This window comes from Moschus berezovskii, chromosome 21, assembly GCF_049115385.1.
Source record: "Moschus berezovskii isolate FMDL1 chromosome 21, NW_MosBer_1.0, whole genome shotgun sequence".
NCBI classification, from domain to species: domain Eukaryota; kingdom Metazoa; phylum Chordata; class Mammalia; order Artiodactyla; family Moschidae; genus Moschus; species Moschus berezovskii.
This window is the reverse complement of record NC_142480.1, coordinates 49201059-49227107: the sequence shown is the minus strand read 5'-3', so window position 1 is coordinate 49227107 and position 26049 is coordinate 49201059. Positions and strand designations below refer to the sequence as shown.

Below are 26049 nucleotides of genomic sequence, written 5' to 3'. Positions count from 1 at the left end.
GGCTTTTTCTAAAGGAAAAACAGCAAAGTCATTGGCTTTCTAGATGAAGGGACTATCACCCTGAAGGATTTTTAAAGCAATAAATGGAACAAGTCAGAAACAGAACTCTTTCATTGCCTCCTGTCTGGGAAGCTTTGGAGCTTAGGGGAGGGAAAAAAGGAAGCCTGGAGTCTTTAAGATTCTTCATGAATCTGGGTAGCTTATTTACTTTTCTCTCTCCAGCCAGAGCAATAGTCATACACCATGTGCTCAGAGTCACTACCTGTAGTTTCATGGGACATCTATATAGGAATGGCATACTAAACCTGGATTCCCAGGTGACTCAGTGATAAAGAATCTGCCTGCCAATGCAGGAAACTTACAAGATGCGGGTTCAGTCCCTGGGTTGGAAAGTATCCCCCGGAGTAGGTAATGGCAACCACTCCAGTATTCTTGCCTGGGAAATCCCATGGACGGAGGAGCCTGGTGGGTGACAGTCCATCGGGTCATAGAGTTGGACATGACTGAGCATGCATGCATGCAAGATTACAACACTTTTCCCTAGAAATTTATGAAACCTTTGAGAAAAGTAGGTGTCCTGCCTCTGCCTAATACTAAAGCTTGGAATCTTTTGTTAGTATCTCCAGGTGTGTCAGCGCTCCACAGGAATTCCGAAAAATATGGAAAAACTGGTGAGTTGAGAATGCCTTTCCTAGGAATTGGGGAAAGCATCTTATTCCTACAGTTGTATTGATTTATTTCTCCTTTGCTGCAGGTGAAGCTGTCTGGTTCACATCTGACCCCTCTATGCTATTCGTTTATTTCTTATGTACAGGTAAGTGAGTGTCTGTATCACAATGTATCTTCAAATGAGAAAGGACTCTTTATATTCCCAGGTGACTGCTCACTCACCTGAGCTGAGCTTATATAAAGTTTCTTCTACTTAAAATAAGCCAGAGGTGTCCAATTGAGAACATGCCAAGGCCTGAAGTCTTTGCAGCAGGAAAATCTTTAAAAAAAAAAAAAAAGTTTGATTTAGAGAGAAAAAGCGTTTGGTATGCTTGCAGTTGGAGCAGAGGAGAAACATGCATCCTTAGGCTCAGTGACTTGGTTTATTTCTGGGTGATTCCAAACCCACTCCTTCGGGAATGTGGGTGAAGTAGTGGCAGGCATAGTGAGGATAAATGAGGTGACCTGTGGAAAGTGCTTAACACAACACCAGGCAGGTGTTCTCTAAATATTTGCTGTTCCAATGAAATGAACATGACCATAGAGTATCATTTCCCAAGCTGTCAGACATAAGGCCAAAAACAGATAGGTTAAGATTCCAAGCTTCTGATACAGGGGGCGTGGGTTTGATCACTGGTTGGAGAACTAATATCCCACGTGCTGTATGGTACGGCGTTCGAACTGGGTTCTTTGACTCCATGACAGTGGTCCGCAAACTTTCTGCACAGGGCCAAATGGTAAATGCTTTAGGTTTTGCAGTCCATAGAGTCACTGTCACAACTAAACTTTGCCGTTGTAGAATAAAGGCAGCCATAGTCAATATACCAGAGAAGGCAATGGCAAGCCACTCCAGTACTCTTGCATAGAAAATCCCATGGATGGAGGAGCCTGGAAGGCTGCAGTCCCTGGGGTCGCTAAGGGTCAGACACGACTGAGCGACTTCACTTTCACTTTTCACTTTCATGCATTGGAGAAGGAAATGGCAACCCACTCCAGTGTTCTTGCCTGGAGAATCCCAGGGACAGGGGAGCCTGGTGGGCTTCCATCTATGGGGTCACACAGAGTCGGACACGACTGACGTGACTTAGCAGCAGCAGCAGCAGCATAGTCAATATACAATGAATGAGCTTGGGCTGTGTTCAATGAAACTTTTGAAAAACAAGCAGTGAGCTGGATTTGGCCTCTTCGTTGTAGTTGGCCAGCCCCTGCTCTGGAACCATACTTGATACTCACTGACATGTAAAATGCTGGGAGGTTTGGGGTTTTGTGTTTGACCCATTCTCAAATTTTTCTTCTATCACTAGGCCCCTTCTAGACTATCTTTTTTTCTACATTATACAAAAACTGGTTTATGTATTCTTCCTTGGATATTTCTCCCCTTCTCTATCTGTGTTTGACTTACAGCCTTATTTGACAAGTCAGCTGATCCATAGGCACTTTTTGTCTTTGTGAGATGTGCTTAATGAGTCAGGAGCCCATGGCTCCATTAACTGCCTCCAACTTTTATCTAGAAATCTGGATTACATTTGCCATATCTTTCAAAGAGCTGCTTATTCTCTTTTAGCCCCTTCTTTTCTCCCATAGCCTTGGATCTCAGTAAGAAGAAAGCAGTGAAAGCCATTGTTCCAAAACCCGTAGCTTAGCATCATGCCCAGGACTGTATTCCTTTAAAAGATACTTCTCTTCCCACTACAGTTGTAGTCCTACCTGAATCAGAAACAGGCCGCAGCTGGGATTGATTTAGGGAGTTTCAACAAGGTCCCATCTGGGGTACAACTTTTAGGAAGATGGCTCACTTCCCATTTGGTCACATGCGTTCTATCTGTGCTGCTTCTCTGCCCCTCCCCTACAAAGTATTCACCCTCTACCCTGCCTTCCAGGGCCAAAAATAAGTTTCACACCAGCATCTCTGGGATCCCTACATTTTCTTATTTTCCAGAACATACCATGTAGACAAAGCCTTCTCTCTCACATGGCTGTAGTAGTGTAATTTCTCTCCATTTGCAGGCCTCTGTTTTTAACTCTGTTAGTTGTCCCACAGGGCGTGGTATGTCATTCCTAGAGGGCACAGAACTCCCCTTCAGGTAAAAGGTTCCTGTTTGTGTACCTCACACTTGGGTGGTCTCTGATGCATGTGTCCGTTCTCTCCTGCCTTATCAGAATCCTGTACTTCTTGGTCCCCTTCTTGATTCTTCCTTTCTCCATGAGCTCTTTGATTATCTGCAACATAGGGAAACAGAGTGTTTCTATGACCTTTAAGCCTTTCTGGAGCCTGTAACCACTTGTCATGTGAGACACATGGCTCTGAGAACAACCTCTCCAGCTTCCTGTCTTTTCTCTAGTCCTTTTAGTGAACATCCCAGTAGGGAACACCTAGTCCTACTCCCACCTTGACAGTTCTTTTCTAGCTCAGGAGTCCCTTGGCTGCCCTAGTTTTAATAATGGTGGGTCCTACACCCACTTCCACATGATAGACCTATCCAAGAACAAGACTGTATATCTCCCAGCAACAAAAAGCAGAAAAATATCTGAGGATTATAAAGTGTCCCAGACTGTTTCCCATTGTCCAGCATCTGCTTCAGGATAATCTCTTCACCCAGACTTGGCCCCCTTTAGAGTTCCCCCGTTATTGCTATAATCATTGTATTAGAAAATTACCACTAGCCTGGTAGCTCTACAGAAAAACCTTCAGGAATGAGAGAACTTGTTTCCTTTTCTTTAGAACAAGCACAGTAAGAGCCTAAAATGTACAGGGGAAAAGGAGAAAACCACTGCTGGTCCCACAGCCATGGTAAGTTGCTGACAGTGGTCAAGACGTGGCCACTGAGAATTCCCTGGTGGTTGGGACTCTGCGCTTCCACTACAGGGGGGCACCGGTTTGATCCCTGGTCAAGGAACTAGGATCCTGCATGCCATGCAGTACAGCTGGGGGAAAAAAAAGTTGCTGATGAACCTTGAAAAATGTAAGTAAAAAGCCAGTCGGACAAAGACTACGTGTTATATGAATCTATTTATATAAAATGCCCAGAAAAGGCAACTCTAAAAAGAAAGATTAGTGGTTGCCTAGAACTGGGGAGCGGGAGTGGTTAGGGGGATGTTAGAAAAACTGGGAAGGTGCCTGCTAAAATGGGTATAGGATTTCTTGTGGGGGTGGGGTGTGTGAAAATGCTGTAAAATTGTGATGGTTGTACAACTCTGTGAATGCACAAAGAAACACAAAAAATATGCAGTATAATGGGTAAACTGGTTGGTATGTGAATTACATCTCAGTAAAGCTGGGGAAAATGCTTATTTGTGTATGGCTGCTTCTCAGCTCATGGACTTTGTTCAGATGGAACATCTTTTTCCTCTGTATATGCTCTATTCAGGAAGTACCAGGAAATCTTGACCTCTTCAAAAATGGAAGTAGCTTAGGATAACCACTGGGAAGGAGCTGATTTTAGGAAAAGTTAGTGAGTGCAAAAAGTGCCCCTTAGGATGTGAAAGATTGGTGCTGGAAAGCGGGTTCTCCAGGGCACTGCTGGCAAAGTAAGAATTGAGTCCTCTCTCAAGGGGAACATTTGGCAATAACTGTTCACATGCACCAGTCTTTAATGCAGCAATTCTACTTTTAAAATAGAGAAATTGTAAAGGCCTGTGTATATTCAGTCCTAGTAATGTTTTAAGTAAAAGTGAAATATTGGGAAAACTAAGATGCCCACTAATAGAGGGTTGGCTTTTATAGTATATTTATACTGTAAAACACTATGCAGACATGAGCGAATACAAACCTAAATGTTCAGATATAGAATTCTAAGATAATGTTAAAGGACAAAAAGATGAGAACAGTGTCCTCATTTGTAGTTTAAAAAAATATAAAAACACGTCTATATGCATAAGAAACATATGGAAGGATCTACAAGCTACAATTCAAGTTGAGGGGAGAGAGAATCGCAGCAGTGAAAATGCATCTGTAGACTAGAGCAGAAACAGCTAGTGCAGTGGTCATCATTACAAGAATCCCATGTCAGAGAGGCAACCAGATACCTACACATGGTCCTTCCCTCAGTCAGCCTCTAGAAAACACGTTTAGGAATTACAAGTAGAAGGATTAATTGCCATCTCCATTGGCGTTTAGGTCCTTTGATGAAACTGAACTGTCAAAAAAAATCTTAATGACTGGTATATAAGTAAAAGTGCATTTCATTGGAAGTCAAACTGTCTGTCCCTCAAAGCTACAAACAGTTCTGCTACAGGCAGTTTCAGAGGACTTTACCACCTTCGAACCCCAAATTCAGGTCTTCTCTTCTTTGCCCTGTAGGCCAGAGCTCTTCGGGAAACCAAGCCAATTCCTAATCTCATTTTTGCCATTGAACAGTATGAAAAATTTCTCATCCACCTTTCTAAGAGGTCAAAGGTAAGCGTATTCTGTTATTTTTCTACTGATTTCCACTTAACCCTGTGAGGGGACCTGGCAAACTGAAGCAACACACTTGCACTGGGTGGGGGCTCGACTACATCTCGTTTCTTTGCTGTTTCTGATCTGATGGCATGAAGCCAAACACTGACACAGGGAACCTGATGTGAAGTCTAGTGGGTATGTACTTACTTCTCTGGAACTGAAGGGTTTATCAGGGATGGCTTAGGCAGCCCTGGGCAGGTTTTACTGGTAGCAAACTGTGCCTGTGTTTACAATCCTGTCCCAGGTGAACCTGATGAAGCATATAAAGCTCAGCACCTCACGTGACTTCAAGATCAAGGGAAACGTCCTGGACGTGGTTCTTCAGCAGGAGGAGGAGGATGAAAATGAAGAGGTCAGTCAGTGCCTGCTCTGACTGGAGTGCAGCACACTTCCGCTGCCCTCCTGGCTGGTTGTCAGTAGCCTATCCATGAGCAACCACAGAGAAAGGGCCAAAACGTGGTCAAAGATGAAACTAAGCATTCTTAAGAGAAAAAGGTTGTAAACGGTGAACCACACACGTAATTTCCCAGGCTTGTATACCTTTAGGGTGGACATTTCCAGAAATGGGATGTTAAAAACAAGGTCTTACACAGTAAGACCCCATAACCTTTTAAACCATTGGAAAATTATGAGCCTAAGCATTGTGGCTCAAAAACCAGTTTTTTCCTCTTCTACCATGGTTTCATTCAAAGTAGGGCCACTACTCTGAATGAGGGTCACTGCATTTCTTAGCCTCCTTTCCCCTCTGCTGAGACTTAAGGGAGAGGAACAGACCTGTCCCAACAGCATGCTGTGAGCCCTGCAGCATCGCTGAAGCAGAACCCAGTGTTTCCTTACCTCCAGTGCCTAGAATAAACCGGAAGTTTACATCAACCACCTGGATTTCTAGCCTCTCAAAAATTCTGAATCTACATTCTTCCTTTTACCACACTCTAAGCCATAATACACCTGGCCCTGTCCACTCCCTCTGCCTACCTGGCATTTGAGTTCAGGGGAGTTCTCCAGCATCTCGATGCCCCTTTTCTCTGTCACCGTGTTTCCTGCATCATTACCGAAGTCCAAAGGGAAGGAGTCAGCACCACCTTGCTCTACTGCAGAGCTCACCCCATCTCCAATAGTTACCTCCCGTGAGTGGGACGGGGGAGAAAGCATGACCACACAGGCTTTGATGAGAAGATAAAGGATTTGTTTTTATTTCCACTGCCTCTGAACAGGCTTCTCACATTACAGCATTACTTCTCTCCCCTTCTAGGGCACTGCATCAGAGCATGAGGGGCAGAACAAAGAACCAGCCAAAAAGAAAAGGAAAAAAGAAATGAAATGCCTGAGTTAATGTGAACTTTGGGGTTTCTGCTTTCTTTGTTACCTAACAAGCAACAATGCCCCCTTGTCCTACTGCCTGCACCACGTTGGCATCTTGGTTCTGAACTCAACTGCACCTTTTAGTTAAGAGGCAATCATTCTTGGCAGGTCCTGTTACTGAAAAATGGCTGGCCTGAGGCCAGCCGTTTTGCAAAAAGCAGAGCTGAAAGCCTGAGTTTTAGGAGCCTGCACTGCCCCGATGAAGCTCCATGGGAGCAAATACGGAGCCTCCAGGCAGGTCTATAGTCCAGGCTGGCTTCATTTCTCCAGGGAGCCTTTGGTGAGTTCAATTATCTGGTAAATATCCAGCGCTTCACCTGAAAAATAGTGCAATTCGTTAGGATGCCCTCTCACGAAGCAGTCAGAAGTGAGAAAAGCTTAATGTTAAGGTCAAAAGGGATTGCCAAGAATAATAGGGTCATATTTGGGGAGGGTCTGTTTTATTTATGTATAAAATAAGTTTGTCTTAGATACATTTTAAATAGACTTTAAGCTTTCTAATTTACTTGTTTGGCATTCAGAGCCTAATTTTGTCACCTAAGAACACACTGTGACTTTTAAACAATAAATCTTGTTTAAATCTTGAGTGTGTGTGTGGTTGAAGAGGAAAGAAACCAGAGTCAAACACTTGTTTTACTAGGAACACCTTTCTAGAAACATGCCTTTGTGATCTGAACATTATGCTCACTTTATAAGCCGAAAGACCCCAGTTCACTGTACAAGAGGGGGGTTATTACCCTCTAGTGCCCAGAGACTCTGTTGTCCAAGACCACTTCTAGTCCACCTCCCATCCCATGTGTAATAAGGAAGGAAGGTGGTGTGCTCACCCTGGGGAATCCCGTATCGCCTTTCCATCCCAGTTGGGTTAGAAGGGGTTTTACAATCCATGGTCACTTCCTTCCTGAGGCACTGGTCAATATCGACTGTACTGAAAAACGCGACTGACTGGGGCAGGTCATTCAGACCCAGCTTGTGGGCAAACATGCACCTGAAAGAGACCCGATCTCCTTTCAACAGTCGTGTTCCTGCTATAAACAAAGGCCCATCTCTCCAGGAGGTGACCTGCAGGGCCTGCCCAACCAACTCTGTTCACTTAGCAAAGAAAGCTGAAGGCCCAGTATGGCTCTCCACCCAGCAGCCCAACACCTCTGGCTGAGATACCTGCATACAACTGTGGACTCAAAACACACCTTTTTCCCACTTTGGTCAGAAGATGAGGGCAACAGTATTGATCATTGTAAACATTCATTATATACCCATTAATTGGGACAGACCATGGTTGCCAAACTGGTTCCTAGTGGCAGATCAACATGGAACTGTAACATCAGTTAATCCAACCATATAAACTAGGGATTTTACTACAAGGAAATACAACGCAATATGTATACTTGAGCTTCCCAACTTTTGGCATTTAAGAATAAATGTTTACAAATGAAAAAAATACCTCAATTTTCTGTGAGTTGGGAAAAGCCTGTCATTTGATTTTCAAAACCAAGGTGTATTCCGAGGGGAGCACAGTTTGAGAACTCCTCTCTGAGACTACTCCCTGAGCTCTCCCGCCTCCTGACCACCCCAGTGATCTAGTCTGGCGATAGGACACTTTCAGTCTCCAAAAATCTTTTCTAAATATTCAGCCAGTCTTTTTAAAAATCAGACCTAAAAGTGGAAACACTTACTCCTGGGGGGATGAAAATTCAGAGTGTGCTCAGTGTGGTCCCAGCCCCATGTATCTGGGCAGACGGTCAGGCCAGAGGGGCCGTGGGCCCCGCCTACCTAGTCAGGAGGTTGGTGATCTGCAGGGCGAGGGCCGCGCGGTATCGGTCCTCCTCCCGCACCAGGTAGCGGACCTCATCGTGGATGCTGATGCAGAAGCGCCCGTCAATGGCAAACTCCTCGAACAGCCACTTCATGGCCACAAGCATGAGGTGCAGATAGTCCACCGCAGAGCTCTGCACCACCCAGTTCACACGGCTGGTCATAAACTGGGAGGGAAGGCAGGCACAGGTGAGAAGGGTCAGACCACAACCAGCTCCCTCCCGAGTAGGAGGCGGCGCAGGAGCCTTGCCCTCCCTGCGGCCCCTGTTCCGAGGGCAGCGGTACCTCCCCACGGACAGCACAGGGTTCCAGGGCCCGGCTGATGCGGCAGCCCAGCACCGGGGTACGCGGTGTGTCAGATGTGGCAATGCTCTCCAGCTTGTTGAACATTTCTGACTCTGTGCCCCCCATCCAGGCTCGCTCAGCAACCACCTCCCACTTCTTCCATCGCGATCTGGGGAAGGAAGAGGGCAAGGCTTGTGTTTCACCATGAGAGCAAAAGCACGCCAGCTCTCCCCAGGCCAGCCCAAACCTTCCCACTGACATGAACACACAAAAGGTTCTCACTTCTTCGAAGCTTCTCTCTGGATCTTGCGCAGATCCTTCAGGGAAACCCAGCCGTCCTCGGCCCTGTCCACAGGGAGGTCCAACTCCTTCACCAGCCACTCGCCCTCATCTGACAGCCGGAACCTGGGGGGCAGCGTCACGACCGTCACTCCCATGGGAATGCCCATTCTGTGCCAAACCCTGGGCTAGGCGTGTTCAACACCACTCCATTTCCACAACCGCCCTGGGGTCAAAAGGCTCAGAGATGCTAAATGACTGAGATCACACAGCAGGGCCTAGACAGGATCCTAGGATTTTGTGGGCTACCTGAGGGTAGCCCGATAAAGGACAGGGGACCATTACTGTCCTAAACCTTCAACCCTCCACTGCCCAGTGACCAACAGGTGTCATCTTAGTCCAGCAGACAGCAAAGGCTACCACCCTGCATTTCAGGGTGAGGGTGGGAAGAGCATTTAGAAAGGCAGAAGACCAGACATACAGCCAGGCCTGGCTCACTCTTCTTGGTCCCTGCTGCCCCAGGCTCCCAGCTTCACTGCGGCTTCAGACGACACCAGGCTAGTCCCCTGCTGGCCAGTCATGCCCCTCACCTGCTCAGAGGCTTTTCCCACCACCCCTCAGTCAACACCATGACACCTTCAAAGGTCTCCATGACTAAGACCCAGCCATCTCTCGCCACTGCCTCGCCTCCGCCAGCACACGCTACCCTAGTGCATCCCCCCAACCTCGCCTCCCCCTCACCTCCCTGGACAGCACTCTGCTCCCCTTCTCACTTGCTCTCGTGCCCTGTGAGATGTGGGTTTGCAACCCCCATGTTACTGCTTATTCTGCAGGAGCAAAGCAGGCACCCTGCAACCACTCGGTGACAACAAACACACATCTTTAGGAGGAAAACGGACTGTGAAGTGAGCAAACATCACAACCGAAGGACAATCCACCTAGAGCTAGGTCAGAGGTCATATGAGGGCTCAGGCAACGGGAAGGTCAAAAAGACAGGCGCAGCGAAGACAATAGAGCAAGCCTGAGGTCCGGGGGTGGGGAAGCGGGGACCCTCACTGGCGGAGGCCCTTGGTGACCGCATACATCTGCTGGGCCTTCTCAGCTGCCTCCTGCCGCGGGAGTCGGTGGTTGAACTGCATGAGCAGGCGCTCGGCGAATGGCTGCCCAGCCCCATAGATGCGGCCATAGTTGATGATCTTGGCGTGCTCACGGCTGATGCCCACAGTGGCAGCCGTCTTGCTGTGCAGATCGGTGCCCCTGCTCTTTCTGCCCTGCAGGGTCATCCAGCCGAAGGCTGTGCAGCCTGTGGGGCAGGGCGACAGTGAGAGAGGCGGCTTTGGAAGTGCTCCGCTGGCCAGGCGTCAGGCCGTCTCCACTGTGCTCCAGCCCTGGCTCCCGCTCACCGTGCATGCCGGCAAAGTGGGCATCTCCCAGCACAGCTGCGATCCACAGCTCCTGGGAGTCCACGTCGGCACCCACGAGGACATAGCCAGGTGGGGCCTGCACCATAGCCTTCAACTCACTGCCTACGCGGTCAGGCTGCGGAAAGAGGGAGGTCATACCCCACGTAGGTGCCCGGTGAGACTCCTCTCACTCACCCCGGGGGCCAACTAGACGGAGATGTGGTGGCCCTTCCCAAGGGCATGGTTTTAGGGAATGCAGCCAGCTCTGCCAGGTCCAGGTAAAGATCCCCTGCCCCCTGCCTGGCTCACACTCAGCCACATGCAGACTCCACAAAAGCTGTGCCACGCAAGCGTGGCCAGGAGCAGGTGCCCAGAACTTAGCTGCCCAACAAATGGAGGGGCTGTGATGCCAGATTTGGACTTGAGTCCTGCCAGACTCAGATCTTAGTACCGACCCACTGTAACCTCAGTTTCTCGAGACAGGAGAGGAAGGCCAGGGAGCCCAGACGTACAAAGAGCACGTACCCGGGCATTGCTGGCAGTGAGCCACGTGGGCTCCACGGCCCGTCGAGTGATGGTGCCAGCCGTCACCACCTGGGGCAGGATGGCCCCATAGTGGCCTTCCTCATCATAGTTGGCGTGCCTGTGGGGGTTTGGGGGGAAAGGACCTGAATCTCTGCAGCTGGTTTTGGTCTTAGGACCCACCTCACTCAGCTTTCCTGTTCCCACAACCCCGATAGGACATACCTGGTCACGGCCCGGGGCAGTGCAGACCGGGGCAGCCACACCACCATCTGGGAGCTGTAGGGACACACTGTTGAGCACGGCCATGGGGGCAGGAGCCACCCCCTCACGACACGGCTCCCAACTGCCTTGCTCTGCTGTACCCTCCGTGCCCGGCCTCAACCCTCTCCACTGACCTGATTCGGGCTGGGCCCTGCCATCTACCATCCGGGAGCACAAGCCCTCAGGGAGATGGCCAGGCAGCCAAGGCCGCTTCTGCCTGCATCCTGGGGTGACCATGAAGCACCCCGCTTCAGCCCTGCCACCACTGCCTCCTCCACGCTCAGGGCAGACGTCACCAGCCCTTGCCAGACTCTTCTCACAGGAGCATGCTGCTGGCGGCCACCTCTGCCGTGGAACTAGACTTTGATCCATCTGCCATTCCCGGCCTAGGACCCAGCACCCAACATAGCTTACAGGCCACTAGCCCTTCACAGAAGGGGCCCCACAGAGCTGGGAGGGGCCTTCGGGGACCTACAGTACCACTCTTCTTACATAACAAGGAAACTGAAGCTGGAGAAGGGAAGAACCTGGCCCGTGGGTGCATGGCACCAGGACCACAGAGAGCCTGGCCTCCAGACCAGGTGAGCCCTGTACAGACTGTCGGGGCCCCGGGGTTGGGGGGTTGGGGGTGGGGAGGGGATGGGATCCCAGAAGAGCAATGACCTGATCAGAGGCATGGACAGCAGCAAGTCTCTGCCCTCCCCAAAAGCCCACCTGATACGTTTATGGGCATTCCTCCAAAATGAGATCATTTTATTGATTTCCAAGGCCCGGGGCCCACTGGCGCCTCCTGGGCCAGCCTGCAGGGTGCCGTCCTCCATCTTGGGCAGGAAGTCTTTGGCGAAGGGGCTGCCCACATTGCAGCTGTTGCCATCCTGCGGAGAGCAAAGGAACTGGGGGCTGGAGGTGCGCGGCAGATTAGGCACTGCCCAACACCGAGCCCAGCCTGCCCTACAGGCAGAGCAGTCTGGGGCAAATCCCTGATTGCAACATACATACACACACAGGCGCAAACACACACACATTCACACACAGGCGCTAACACACACAGACACAGACCCAGCACCCCTCCCGGGAACAGCCACCAGTCACCAGATGCGGTACTAGGCCCCTGACACGCCCTATGTCATTTTTCTTTCTTTTTTCTTGCCCTATGTCATTTAATTCTGCCACCAGACCCCTTGCCACTCAACTTTTAGAAGAAAAACAAAGGCTCAGACATCCTTGTCGGCTCAAATGGTAAAGAATCTGCCTACAATGCAGGAGACCCAGGTTCAATTCCTGTGGGGAAGATCCCCTGGAGAAGGAAATAGAAACCCACTCCAGTATTCTTGCCTGGACAGAGGAGCCTGGCAGGTTACGGTCAATGGGGTCACAAAGAGATGCCCCATGTCATTTTTCTCTTTTTTCTAGCCGTATGTCATTTAATTCTGCCACCAGGCCCCTTGCCGCCCAATTTTTAGGAGAAAAACAAAGGCTCAGAGAGATGGCAACTTTTGTCCGAGATCATGCTCTGCCCCTCTACTCCTGGCCTTCCCACAAAAAGGCCATCTCCTGGTTTGAGTCACTCTGCAGGCCTACCATGCACCCCGAGTGCAGCAAGGACACCACAGAACAGGGTGTGAACCAGCACACACACCTTGTGAGGCAGCTTGAAGAACCAGCAGCCGGGGATATCCACGTCGTTGTAGGGTCCGTTGCCATGGTGATAAGCCGGCTGGCTGGCTTTGGGGCCACCAGCAGCAGTCTGTGGGGGCCACACACCTAGATCAGGCCCTGCTCCAGCACATGCATTCAGCGAGGGCTATGGGGTCGGGGTGGGAAAAGGGCCTGAAGTGGCATGCAGCTGGGAATGACAGGATGGCCAGGAGGACTCAGGCTCCTTCCCCGGCCTCCAAGAAGGGTAAGGCTGCCCAAGGGCATGGCAGTCATCTCCCAGCCCCCCAAAACCTTGGGAACTGAGGGGGAAAGCGCTACCTGGGCACGAGAGGAGGATGTGGCCAACCAGCACCCACCCAGAGAAGCCCCGAGCAGGCGCCCAGCTCACCGGAGCTAGCGGTTGACCTGGAACTGTCTCTTGCGAGTTCTCCATCTTTGCCTCGGCCTCCACTTCCAAGCAGCCCAGTTCTTCCACCTGGAGGGGCCCAGGTACCAAGTGAGTAAAGCAAGGGGCTGGGCTGGCCCACGTCCGCCAGCCCCACTCTGGGGTGAGTGAGCAGATGAGTGCCTCTGGCACCCAGCCCCGACCCAAAGGCGGCCCTGTCCTGGAGCCAGAGCCGCCCTCACCGTCTGCCACATGGCGCCGCTGTCGGACAGCAGGAACTCCTCGGCCAGGTCTGCCGGTGGCGACTCCAGCTGCTGCTTCCCCTGTTCAAGACAGTGCTTCCTGTACAGGGACTCGATGGCTCTGCGCAGAGAACGGCAGCCACAGCCTGATTACCACGGGCCCCCTCCAGGCCAGGATGCCCGCTGGGTGCCTTCCACTGTTTCCTGTTCAGTCCCCAGAAGCGGCTCTGAGGCAGGAAAGGCCAGCACTCTCCCTGGCTCACAGACAGCGAGTGACAAGCTGAGAACGACAGCACACTGCCGGCAGGCTGGGCTTCGAGGCCTGGGCTGACTCGGGAGAAGAGCGTGCGGGGAGCAGGGCAGTGCACCTGCCTGTCAAAAGCTCAAGGGTTTGGGTTCTCAGACAAGAGACTGACTTCCCCATGGCCTTTTCTTCTGCCAGATCTAAAATGAAGATAACCACCCTGTCTCCTGCGGCTGCCTGGGGGACAAACAAGGGAAGCACTGTAAAGGATTTATTAGCACAAAGTATATTCAGTGCTCGATAAATGGTACTCAAAGGAGGCACAGAGTCCATGGACCCATCACGTCCAACGGCCCTCCAGCCCGCCCTTGACTTGTTCCTATGCGGGCAGCCGGGCTGCAGGCTCCCGAGCAGGACCTCAGCCCTTCCCACTCCAACCCCACGCCCTCAATGCCACAGGGCTCGGAGGCCTGGACAGAAACACTGCCATCAAAAAAGAACTAGAAGCCAGATGCTCCGACTCAGGCTTCTTAGCCTAGCCTGAGGTGGGAAGGGCCCCCAAGACGCCAGCCCCTTCCTCCCCGAGCCAGAGCCTTACGTGTGGGGGCAGGCTGCCCCAGCCGACGTGGGGGCGTTGCCGGCTGGCACCTGAGCCAGGTTGTCCCGCCGCCCGGGCACCAGGTAGCCCCAGCCATGCTGCTCCGCGTAGTGCAGGGGGAAGCCGTCCCAGGTCAGTGCCATGAGCTTAGGTGTGACCCGCATCTGGAGGCTGAGGAGACTGGGGCCAGGGGTCCACGCAGGGTCATCAAGCCGGGGACACAGCTTCCGATACCACCTACACCGCCAGCAGAGAGCACGTCACAGCAGTCGGGGAGGGCAGCATGTAACAAGGAAGGCTCTCTCCACCCATGACAATGCCCACCCATCCCAAGGCCTGCTGGTGACCTCAGCCTGCCATCACCACCCCCTCCCTCTGGGACTCAGCCAGGACCCCCATGGAGGCCCCTAGAATAATTCAAATATCCCCCAAGGACAGATCCTCTGTCAGCCCCCTGTTCCAGGACCCATACACACTGCCCAGGGCAGGACTCCTTGCCAAGCTCCACTTCACTAGGGAAACTGCCCAGAGTGGCGTGCAGGTCTGCCCAACCTCCACTGCTCCAGAAGCACACCAGGGCCTCCAGTGCTCCATCCCTCATGGGCTGTTCACCAGAGCCAATGCCACAGCGAGGCAAGTGAGGCACTCAGGGCACAGATTCAAGGCTTCCTCTCAGGGAAACACAAAATTGGCCCCTGCTGTTCAGTCTGGATGCCCTTATTTTCCCATCTCTGCCACTCTGTGGGGTGAGAATGAAGGTCACCTCCTCAAGGAAGCCTTCCTTGATTTCCCGAGTTTTAGGTTCTGCCTCAACACTGATGACTCTTCTGTCTCATGACGGATATAAACTCCTCCCAGGAAGAAGCTACTAGAAAGGAGTTATGCTCTTCTTTGCCCCTCAGAGGCTGCAGTGAGGCCCAGAACACAGCAGGTGCTTAGTGCACTTGCACTGAACAAGCCCAGTGACCCGGGAGTAAGAGCAGGACAGGAAGACGGCAGGAACAAATGGCAGCATGTTAGCAGGGGCTCATATGCATGCTACCCACTATGCTGGGGCCCAGAATACAGGTGTCTCGAGGTGGAGGGAGGGATAGGGTGGCCTCTGGACATGTGAGAAGGGCTCACCCTGGGTGTCCAGGAAGGTGCTGGGGACGCTTAGGCAGGAGCTCTGTGGTCCCCCTCAGCTGCTCCAAGCAGGTGCGGGCTGTGACATCTCGCTGGAACTCCTCCTCCTCACTGGGGGGGCCGGGGTCTGCACAGGGTGGGGAGGACAATCAGGACCAGGGAAAGATGTCTCAGAAAGACCCTCCTAGGACCTGCCCAGCGGTCCAGTCCAGCGGTTCAAACTCTGCGCTTCCACTGCAGAGTGCGCAGGTTCTTCTCTGGAAGGCTGGAGCCACCACTGCCAAGGGACCCCTGGGTCCCAGGCCCTTCCCAGGGGCCCTCCCTTCCCCGCCTCCCGCCCATGTTCCCCACCTTCCTGATCCCTGGGGTCCCCAGGGGCGTCAGCCCCCTCGACAGGCAACTTGCTAGCTGCGGCCTGCTCCCTCCTCTTCCCCTTCTTCGCCGCCTTCTGCTTGAACTCCTGCACGTCCCACTCCAGGTCCCAGAGCCAGGGGTCCTCTTTGTATCTGCACAGCCAGTTCACCAGGGCAGGGCTAAGGCCACGCCGGAGGCCAGGTCTCCCGCTGCCTGGCCCCTGCAGGGGGACCCTGCCCACCCAAGGGCCCGGCTACCTCTCTCCCGAGAGCAGCTGGCAGGCGTCATTGGCCAGGTCCATCAGCGACTTCTTCATCTCCCGCTGGAGCTCCTCGTAGGTGCCCTGTGCCTCCGCCAGGTAACGCTCCCAGTTCTGGTTGACGGGCAGGTAGGAGACACCCATCTCCAACATGCCAGCCAGAGTCACTGGGTGGGGACACCTTCAGGACAAACACCAGGGCAGCCATAAATGACCATGGGAGGCAAGGCTCTGGCCCAAGCCCTGAGCCAGCCTGGCAATCCTCAACCCAACCACCCACATCAGAGAGACAGGGGTTTGAATCCCAGCTCTCTCCTATTTCCCAGCCATGAGACCCTGCATAAGTGACTTCATCTCTCTGGGCCAAAGTTCTTCATCTATAAAATGGGGATATCATTCCAACCTCAGGGATAATGTGGGAATGACAGATCACAAAAATGGAGATGGCTGCCACTTGCTGAGTAATGACCAGGTCCCACACACTATTAACAACTCCATACACAAAAGTGTCATATAAAAGTCTTACAACTGGAGCAGTCAAGTATGCTGGTGTATGCTTCACAGACCAGACCACTAAGACTCAGAGAAGCCAAGTGCCCTGCCCAAGGTCACATGAGCTGGACCGGACAATTAAGGTCAGAACCGGGTCTGGCTTCCAATTCTGACCGCATCATCAGACTGACTCACTAGGACACACAACCAAGATGGACGTGAAGCCCTTGGCTCAGGATCTGGGTTCAGAGAGGGCACTGAGCAGACCACGAAATAAGCACAGCCTGGGTCCTCCCCTCTAGGACTCTGTAGACACCCCAGAGTCCAAGGCCCAGGTGGCACCCCTGGACAAAGCAGCTCCATGCTCTCGGGCCAGAAAGGCTGAGGGCCCCAGCCTGAGAAAGGCCCAGCAGCACCTGGCTACAGAGGGCCCAGGCACCACCAGGAACCCACTGACCCCCAGGGGTTCCCCGAGGGGCACGCCCTCACCTCTCCAGGAAGAGTGGAAGTTGTTGCTGGAAAATCTCATAGGTGGCCCACACATCCTGGGCACAGTACTGCATCAGGTCCTGGCACAGGCGACAGGAAGGTGCAATGTGGGCAGTCATCCCACTACTGCCACTGGGGCCCAGGGTCAGGTGTGGCAGCTACACTCCCAGGGTCTCTAGGGGCCTGCCTCTGCCCACACCCCCGGAGCACACCCCCTGCCCTGCCATACCTGGAAATTCTCCCGGACGTCCTTCATGCTGCCCTTGACAAATAGCTCGCGGGGCTCCTTCTCTAGGCGAGGCCCCCCCACATAGAGGCCGTGCACGTCTGCCAGGTTATTGACACTGCTGATGTCCAGCCAGTCCCAGGACGAGATCTGGGGGCCAGACCAAGGGCCAGCGCAGGTCAGCGTGGCCTTGAGCCAGATAGGCAGGCTTGTGACGGAGTCCCCCCATGCCCTCTGTGCCCTCACCGCTGGGCCGTTGGCTTTGCTCTGGGACTTCTGGCCTCGTTGAGTAGGGGGCCGGGCCTTATGCTTGCCCTGCTTGGCGGCCATCCACAGACTGCGCTGGAAGCTGCTCAGCCCCGAGATGGCCATGTGCATGCTCATGGTGTCCAGGAAGCGCATGTGGGAACCCTGAGGAGGGGGGAGAGGCTGCCGCGGAGGGGCCTGCCCACCCCACCTCAGGGCTTCAGCCCACCAGCCCCACCACAGCTCCCCTCCGAGCACACAGCTGGATGCTCAAGATGCAGTGTCTTCAAACTTGCTCGTGCTTGTTCCCCCACCTGTGAGGGGCCTGCCTTCTAGATCCTAGCCACCCTGGAAGGCACAGGCCAGGCTCAGTCCCAACACACGGCCCTTCCCAGCAACAGCGCTGAGGGGCACCTTGGGAACAGAGGGGCCTAAACTAGGCCTTTCAAGCCATTAGGCTTGGCTTCCCCGCCTTTCCACTCACCAGCCATGAGGCCCTGGGCAAGTTAACAAGGCTGTCTGAGCCTCAGCGTCTGCAGCTGGAGGCCAAGGCTGCTCCCACCTGCCCCACCTCTCCTGGGGCACTTTCCACAAACTTAAGAAGTACCATCACTATGGTTCTGAGTGTCTGACATGTGCACCGTTCAAACCCTCTCAGCAATCCTATGATGCAACTTCTGCTATCTCCCTCTTTTTACAAAAGAGGAAACTGAGGCACAGGGGTGTCAAGAAACGTATGCTGCTCACCACTGGCTGAGGCAGGACGTATGCCCAGGCTGTGGGGCCCAGGCAGGACGTGTGCCTAGGCTGTGTGGCCTCCAAAGCCCAGGTCAAGCTCTAAAAATGCCACACACAGACAAGGGCCATTAGTACTGTGAGAGCTCAGGTCCTGTGCCAGGGGTCCTGGGGACCCAAGAGCTGGGCACAGGGACCATGGGCAGGGCTGGTCAACAGGGGGCCCTGGAGCTGCTACAAAGGCGATGGAGGGGCCAGCCAGGACACGCAGTCCTTCCCTGGCCACTGAGAGCCGGGCTCTGAGCCCACCCCGAGCCAGGACCTGCACTCAGCCCCGGGATCCTTACCTGGATCAAGTACTGCTCCCGGATGTGGGCTCGGTCAAAGGACACATTGTGCCCCACCACTAACTGCTCCTGTTTGTCTCGCTGAGTGGGGCCACCAGCGCTGGCAGGGACCTCCAGGGGAATGAGGTCAGCCGGCGACAGCTGGCTGGTCCAAGAGTAACGCTCTTCCACCAGCCGCCGGCTGCACCAGGAATACCTGAGGAGGCGAGAGGCGGGCAGGCTCAGCCCAGAGACGCGCACGCCCTGCTCCACAAGCCCCACTGCACACCTTCCACCACATGCAGGTCCCACGCTAGCAGCTGGGGACACGTGGGAGACGAGGTCTCCTAACCCTCACAGAGCTGGAGGTCGGGTGGGGGGCTGTCAGGGGCCGTGCTGGGAGTGAGGAGGGGTTACAAAGCCTTCTTTACTTTTCCACCTCCACAGAGAGGAAGGCAGCTACGCGCCACAGTCCCTGGTGTCCCGGATGGGCATGCAGCCTGGCTGTCAAGATGTCTGTTAGGTCCGGGGCTCCTCAAGTCTGTGCTTGGCTCTGAGGTGTCTTAATGAATGTTACCGACCCCTCACATCTATGAGCACGAAACAGCTCATGTTCAAAGAGCTAATAGAGGGGACAGACAATTATAACCCAAAGTGGAATTTTTTTTAATTCAAAGTGGCAAAAAAAAAAAGACAAACGCTGCACACATGTACAGGATGAATCATCTAACGGCTGGAAAGATTCCAAAGGACAAAGAGCAAGTCACACACCTTGCAGAAGGTGCCGGGCCTCTGAGCAACCATCCTCAGTGACAGACCAGGGAAAGTGCCAGAAAGGAGAAGATGTATGCACATGTTCTAGAAGTATGTGCCAGGGCTCAGGGGTGGGGTGGGGGGACAGGGAGTGAGTGTTGTCTGTTGGGGGCCTGACACTGACTCGGGAAAAGGGGAGTTTGCTCAAGATCCACAAGGCTAAGTGTGGGGAAATGGCCACTGAGCAAAAGCCTCTTGTGAAACATGGATCACGCCAAAGGGTCAAGGCCACTCAGCACCAAAGTGAGTGACGAGGCCACCTGTGTGGCCACCACAGCTGCAAACAAGCTCCCCATGTCCCTTATGGAGGGGAGGAGAGGTTATCTGTCACAACAATTAACGAGAAACGTAAAAAGTTTCTCTCGGGGAGGGGATTACCAGCAAAAAGTGGTTCCTAATTTTAAACCTGGTGAGATCTAACCCACACCCCAAATGATGGGAAAATGCTCAGGAACTCAAGTTGCAACCTCCTTCCCTCTCAATTCAGCATGTCAAAGACCTTAATAACAACACAGAAGAAAAGGCTGAAGGATGTCAAATATCAGAGGCTGAGGGGATGACAGGGACTTTGGCTGCAATAAAAAGCCAGACTGGTGTTACGATCTGGGTCTGCAGCTGTGCATGAGAGCCATCTTGTTAAATTTCTTTGTGAAAAAAAAGAAGAAAGCCAAAATGCAAACACCTCTGGCATATTTAAGATGAGTCAGAACCAATGCCTTTCACACTACACTTTCCCTGTGAACTTCAGCTCGGCACTGACAGCCTGACAGTGCAATGTCCCTCTGGTCTCATGACCAAAGCCCTCACCTGCAGCCTTTGGGAAGCTGCCCTCTGGCCTGCACAAGCCTTCTCCCTTCCACTGGAAACTGCAGGCTGCTCAGGTATCTGATATAACACAGCCAGGTGCCAGGGATGTGCCCAAGTTAAGTGGGCTGCTGTCAGGGCCCCAGCCTCCCACCCCTCACTACAGTCAGGCTCCCAGGAGGAAGGCCCTGTACGAGCCCGGTCCTCAGTAATGATTTCTACTGCCAGGCAAACTGAGCGATGCCCCCCAGTACCACTGGCAAGAATGGTTATGAGAATGAGAGGATGATGGAAAGGGCAGAAAGACAAAGAGGCGAAAAGTCAGGAGAGGAAGAAGAGAAAAGAAAAAGGGGACTAGAGGTAAACTGGCCAAGGATGACCCAAAGACTGAAAAACAGTTCTTATCACTGGTCTCCTAATTTCCTTTCAGCCACCACAGCCTACTTGACTTTCTCAAATGATGGACAGTATTCCCTCTAGTTTGACCATCAAGTTACATAGTAAGCTCTGAGAATCTCATCTTAACTGGAACTAATCAATAAGGAATCATCTGGTTTTGCTCTTTTCAGCCATTAATGCCTACCTTATCTATTTAGCCATGTTTTCACCATTTTCAACTGCATATTTAACATTTCGCAGCTTTCTTTACAAAGATGTAGCTTCCAATAGGAATAAAGAAACTGCCAACTTTTTTTTTTGCTGGCCATGCCTGAAAGCATTAAGGTTGTAAATAGTATTTTAATCCTGGAATGAAGAATAAAAAAGGGGAGAAACAGTACTGCCATCATTGTTTGAAAAAGAAACTTGGATAGCACTTAGAAAGTTACGCAAAAAGAAGAGTGACTGGATATACATCTGGGGGACCAAAATGCCTGCAGGCCTACTTGGGAGGCTGGGGAATGGAAGAAGTGTTTCTCAATTAGGGGTGGTCAGTAAGGTGTTACCTGAGGGGAGGGGTATTTGGAAACTGAAATGGGGGCGGGGGCGGCAGGATTTTTTCTGGCATTTAAGGGAGCAGCTGGGGGCACTAAGTGTCTTATACTGCCTGGGACATTCCCACCAAAGGGAAGTTTCTCCTGCCCAAAATAACCATGGACATCCCCAAACAGAAACACTGTTCAAATGTCTTGGACTAACTTTTCAGGAAGCTATTAGGGAAAGGGGTAAAGGCATCAAATCAAGGTAATCTCAACTGGTCTCTCAGTCAGACTCAAGTACATGTTACTGGGGCTCTGCTGAGCCCGTCCCACCTGACACTTGCTAGGGTATCCTTTACCACCCACACCTTCCCCACCAGAAAGTAAGCTCTATCAAAGCTGGGGTCAAGCTGATTTCAGTTCACCACCGAGTCCACAGTCCCTGGAAACCCACCCGCCAGACACAGAGTGGGGGCCCCCCACGTGGGCTCAAGTCCCCTGACCCCGGCCCCTCCCTACTCACCAGGCCGAGGGGGATATGGCCACCGCCAACGTGGGGCAAGTTCCCTCTGCCAAGCAGACCTCCACGTCGAACACCAGGGCCCGCTCCTCGGGGCTGGCCACGGGTTCGGCCTCCCCCGCGGGGCCGTACCGGGTCCAGCCCTCCGCCCAGGCCCAGCTCTGGGGCCGCGGGGGCAGCTGCGCCTGCAAGAGCGAGTTGGCCGCCTCCAGGTAGGGCAGGCTCTGCTTCTGCGCCAGGAGGCGGAAGTGCTGGTCCAGGCTGCCCCCGAGGAGGGGCGGCAGGCGCAGCTCCACGTCGGGCAAGGGCGCGGCCGGCTGCCCCCAGAGCCCGTGCTTCTGCAGGTGCTCCACGCTGCGCTGCACCGCGGCCTCGTCGGGCCTCTCCCCGCCGGACCCGAAGATCTGCTCGTGGAGCCCTCTCGAGAGCATCTGGATGTGCAAGGGGTTGTGCCGCAGCTGCCCGCCCTCCGAGGATGGCACAGGCTGCGGCGGCGGCGGCCCGTCGCTGGGGACGGGGTCGGAGGCGGAGCTGGAGACCCAACGCCCCCGAGCTGGAACCGGGCCTGGGCCGACGGTGGCGCCGGCCACCTTCCTCCAGAGCAGGCGGCTCATGGTGGGTGCAGGGAGCCCCCCGGTGGGCGTCAGGACACCTGGCTTTGGGCTCCAGCTTGGCAGCGTTCACTGGCTTAGAGATGTGGAGAGGGACACGTCCTGTCTCCGCTTTCCTGCCAGGGAAATGGTTCTGACCATGCCTGCCTTCCACCCACAAATCCTAAAGGAGACAGATGATGTACAGTATTACCAACTACATGCAGGGCACGTGCGATCTTAACAGCCCTCCTTCCGCGAGCACTGCCTGCGTCCCAAAGCAGGGTGCCAGGCGCCTTTAGGTGCATGTTCTCAGTTAATCATCAAGCAACCTTGGGAAATACCAATACCCCTCGGAAAACCGAGGTTCACGTTAAGTTCATCAGAGGAGACAGTAGTGGTTAAGAGCGCAAGACTCTGGTGGCGACAACGCGGGTTTGAATCCCGGCTCCAGCTCTTCCGAGACATGTGACCTTGGGCCCCATTTCCCTACTCTGTGAAATGGGGTGACTGGGTTCTATCGGTCATACAGGACTGCTGTTCGGGTGACACACAGGGAGAACCTGCCGGGGAGCACGGCCCTCGGCAAGTGCTCGGCAAACGGTGGCTGCCGGTGCCCCGACCGCCGCAGCCCGAGGGCCTAGCGCCCTTAGGGGCTGGTGCCCGGGTTCGAGCCCGCCAGGGGGCCGCAGTCCCGCCAGGCCCCCACCCCCGGCCAAGCCCGAGCCCGAGCCCAGCGCGCCACAGGGGCCCTCGGGCGCCAGCCTGAGCCCGGCGGCCGCGCCGCGGTGCGCGCTGGGACGAGCCTCCGCCCAGCCCAGGGCCGCGCTCCCAGACTGGAGAGGGAGGGGCCGCGCCGCCGCTCAGCGACCCGGCCGCCCGCCCCACAGCGCCGAACCCGCCGGAAACCTCAGTCCGTCCAGTGCCTCCGGGTCTGCGGCTCCCGACCCCAGGCTGGCGACGACCCGGCTCCCTCCGCGCGGCCTGTACAGCCTCGGGGTGGCGTCCGGCCTCCACCCGAGCGATCCGGCTCGCTGGCAGGGGCAACTTCCCGTCTGTGCGCCGCTAGGTCCCGCGGCTACCCGAGAGGCAGGCGGGAGACTCCCAGCGCGACCAATAGGAGAGCCACAAGTGGACCGGTCCACCCGCAGGGGGGGGGAAAGGACTTCCGGGTAGACTTTCCCCTGCAGAACTCTGGGAACCAAGGTCCAACCTCCCCTGCTCAAGAAGCGGTGGGTTGGTCCCGGGCAAGCCGGTGGGCGGTAATAATACTTTTTGGATTGTCTAAAGAGAGCCTACAAGCGGGCGGCCGCGTGGCCTAATGGATAAGGCGTCTGACTTCGGATCAGAAGATTGCAGGTTCGAGTCCTGCCGCGGTCGCGAAAGGTAGATTTACTTTTTGGTTTATCCTTTCTTAGAAATTTAAGTAATAGGACCGCTGTTGCCCATTACAACCCCTCGTTCATGTCCGGAAACACCCATATCTGACCAAGTAACTGCACGGACATCCCACCCGACAGTGTCCTTGTGTAATTGTTCCTCTAGCTGCTGCAGCTATACGGAGGTGAGCGGAAGTGGTGGTCTATTTCTAAAAATGTACCATCCGTGTTCATACCCCCACACTGGTAGAGAAGCGGGAGCATCCTTTGCGGGAACCCCGATTTTAAATCAGCTGGATCCTGGGTGTTCATTGGAGGGACTGATGTTGAAGCTGAAACTCCAATACTTTGGCCACCTGATGCGGAGAGCTGACTCGTTTGAAAAGACCCTGATGCTGGGAAGGATTGAGGGCAGGAGGAGAAGGGGACAACAGAGGATGAGATGGCTGGATGGCATCACCGACACAATGAACATGGGTTTGGGTGGACTCCGGGAGTTGGTGATGGACAGGGAGGCCTGGCGTGCTGCGGTTCATGGGGTGGCAAAGAGTCGGACACGACTGAGCGACTGAACTGAACTGAACTGACACGTGGGAATCACAGAGATTCACATTTGAAGGCAAGTCCCTTCCCTCTCTTCGTCCTGGTCAATTCTGATGAGTAAAAACACTGCCTTCCCTTGAATCTGTTGCCGGGTGTTAAGCTCTCGTCCAACTCCTCTGCAGAGAAGGCAATGGCAACCCACTCCAGTACTCTTGCCTGGGAAATCCCATGGGTGGAGGAGCCTGGTGGGCTGCCGTCCATGGGGTTGCACAGAGTCGAACAGGACTGATGCGACGCAGCAGCAGCAGCAGCAGCAGCCAACGCGTCTGGCTCACCCCGCCTGCCGGAGGAGCCACCAGAGGTAGACTTCATCTTCCATCTTCCTGTCTGCATCCACCGCCTGTTGCTCCAGATGCCTCTGATAAACTGTAAAGTGCTGCAGAGAATCAGCCCACGCAGACAACGTGAGCCTGCAGGCTGGAATCTGGAGGCTCTGCCGGGTGGATGAAGGAAGTGAGACTGGGAAAGGTTTGAGACAGGCCTGAGGACACACAGCTGATTAGGGACAAAATCCAGGCCTTGCAGAAAGTCGGCCCCCACTTCCTAGGCCGTAGGTGTGCCAGGACACCCTGAACCGACTGACTTGAGAAAGGGACTTCGGTATTTTTCAGGGGTGTGGTTTGGGGATACCCAGGGAAAGGAGAAGGTGGCAGCAGAGGATGAGATGGTGAGATAGCATCACCGACTCAATGGACATGAATTTGAACAAACTCCTGGAGATAGTGGAGGACAGAGGAGCCTGGTGTGCTGCAGTCCATGGGGTCACAAAGAGTCCCATGCAACTTAGCCACTGAACAAGGGTGAAAATACACTGCCCTGCTGGTCCTGCGAACTGATCGCACCCAGGGAGGCAGTGAAAAGCCCCAGAACAAGGCGTGAAGACTGCACAGTAGCACTGAACCTAGATCCTTCCATACATTTCCCCTTTCTTTAGTTTTAAGTATGAAACCTTGTTTATACATTGTTCTAGATGTATTTAGTATATATACTGTGCTGTGCTAAGTAGCTTCAGTCCTGTCCAACTCTTTGTGACCCCATGGACTGCAACATGCCAGCCTTCCCTGGCCTTCACCATCTCCTGGAGTTTGCTCAAACTCATGTCCATTGAGTCGATAATGCCATCCAACCATCTCATCCTCTGTCATTCCTTTCTCCTCCTCCCTTCAATCTTTCCCAGCATCAGGGACTTTTCCATTGAGTCAGCCCTTCATATCAGGTGGCCAAAGTGTTGGAGCTTCAGTTTCAACATCAGTTCTTCCAATGAATATTCAGGGTTGATTTCCTTTAGGACTGACTGAGAAACCCCATACATTTCCCTACAATTCCTTGGGCCTGTCCTCCCACAGAGCAAGAGTCAAATTCATTAGGAACCTCCTGCCCAGACAGAAACACTCTGTACTTTCTTGCAAAGCACGAATTTCAGGTGTAACAGAAGCTGATTTTATTTTTTTTTAATCCCCCCCTTCCACTGCTGTTAAATATCCAGGAAGACTGACTTTGTGTCTCATTGGATGCTCTGCTCCAGGACCTGGCTGGAGCTTGGTAATAACTGCTAGCACATATTAGATGTCAGGTTGTGGCATCTAAATTAATTAATCCTTGCATTAACCCTAGGATGGAGATTCTGTTATTATCCCCTTTTACTGATGAGGACACTGAGGTAGCAGGTCCTGTAGCAGGTAAGTGGTAGAGCTTCCCCAAAATTTGAACGCAGGGAGACCTGCTCCACTGTATTACTCGGTGACCACCCACTAACCCTGAAAGTTGAGGACCGCTGCTCCTAGGCTGTGGGCCAGACACAGGCTGAGGCTGGAGATGCAGCTGGGGCGACTCTGCGTCACTGTTGCTGACTAAGGGACTCTCTGGTCACTGCCTTCTCCTCCACGGTCCCTCTAGGGAGCTTCCTTCCTGATGACCTTTTTGGGTCATCTTTGCCAAGCCCAACTTCAGCAGTTTCTGCCTCA

At 53.5% G+C, this 26049-nt stretch overlaps 2 protein-coding genes and 1 non-coding gene across 4 annotated transcripts in view; 2 read left to right on the top strand and 1 right to left on the bottom strand.

Annotated features, from left to right (window-relative positions):
* FANCI (FA complementation group I) overlaps window positions 1-6537 on the top strand; it is a 61914-nt gene extending 55377 nt beyond the window's left edge. For both annotated transcript variants that reach the window (XM_055417803.2, XM_055417799.2), the window contains exons 33-38: window positions 618-671; window positions 755-814; window positions 3431-3499; window positions 5009-5104; window positions 5394-5501; window positions 6402-6537. In XM_055417803.2, the coding sequence (XP_055273778.2) occupies window positions 618-671; window positions 755-814; window positions 3431-3499; window positions 5009-5104; window positions 5394-5501; window positions 6402-6482 (468 nt within the window). In that variant the 3' untranslated portion in view covers window positions 6483-6537. The remainder of the gene's footprint in view (window positions 1-617; window positions 672-754; window positions 815-3430; window positions 3500-5008; window positions 5105-5393; window positions 5502-6401) is intronic.
* POLG (DNA polymerase gamma, catalytic subunit) lies at window positions 6314-22272 on the bottom strand. The gene is made up of 22 exons (XM_055417804.2): window positions 21517-22272; window positions 18481-18676; window positions 17399-17563; window positions 17156-17302; window positions 16927-17006; window positions 15944-16126; window positions 15684-15838; window positions 15333-15459; window positions 14208-14444; window positions 13366-13486; window positions 13127-13213; window positions 12719-12826; window positions 11794-11954; window positions 11041-11094; window positions 10819-10936; window positions 10294-10429; window positions 9947-10193; window positions 8894-9016; window positions 8612-8780; window positions 8285-8493; window positions 7339-7499; window positions 6314-6828 (listed from the first exon to the last, which is right to left on the bottom strand). The coding sequence occupies exons 1-22, from the start codon at window positions 22125-22127 to the stop codon at window positions 6770-6772; spliced, it is 3654 nt and encodes a 1217-aa protein (XP_055273779.2). The 5' UTR covers window positions 22128-22272; the 3' UTR covers window positions 6314-6769.
* Window positions 22273-23410: 1138 nt separating this feature from the next.
* On the top strand, window positions 23411-23483 carry TRNAR-UCG (transfer RNA arginine (anticodon UCG)). The gene has a single exon. It is a non-coding gene; the product is annotated as a tRNA-Arg (tRNA).
* Window positions 23484-26049: the final 2566 nt, after the last annotated feature.

What these genes read in the sequence shown, in the direction of transcription:
- POLG (XM_055417804.2), bottom strand. Translation starts at nt 22,127, where the DNA reads ATGAGCCGCCTGCTCTGGAGGAAGGTGGCCGGCGCCACCGTCGGCCCA. An exon ending in GCAAAGCCAACGGCCCAGCG is followed by an intron (nt 17,303 to 17,398) that starts GTGAGGGCACAG and finishes TCTGGCCCCCAG; the next exon opens with ATCTCGTCCTGGGACTGGCT. An exon ending in CAGGTCAACCGCTAGCTCCG is followed by an intron (nt 12,827 to 13,126) that starts GTGAGCTGGGCG and finishes TGGCCCCCACAG; the next exon opens with ACTGCTGCTGGTGGCCCCAA.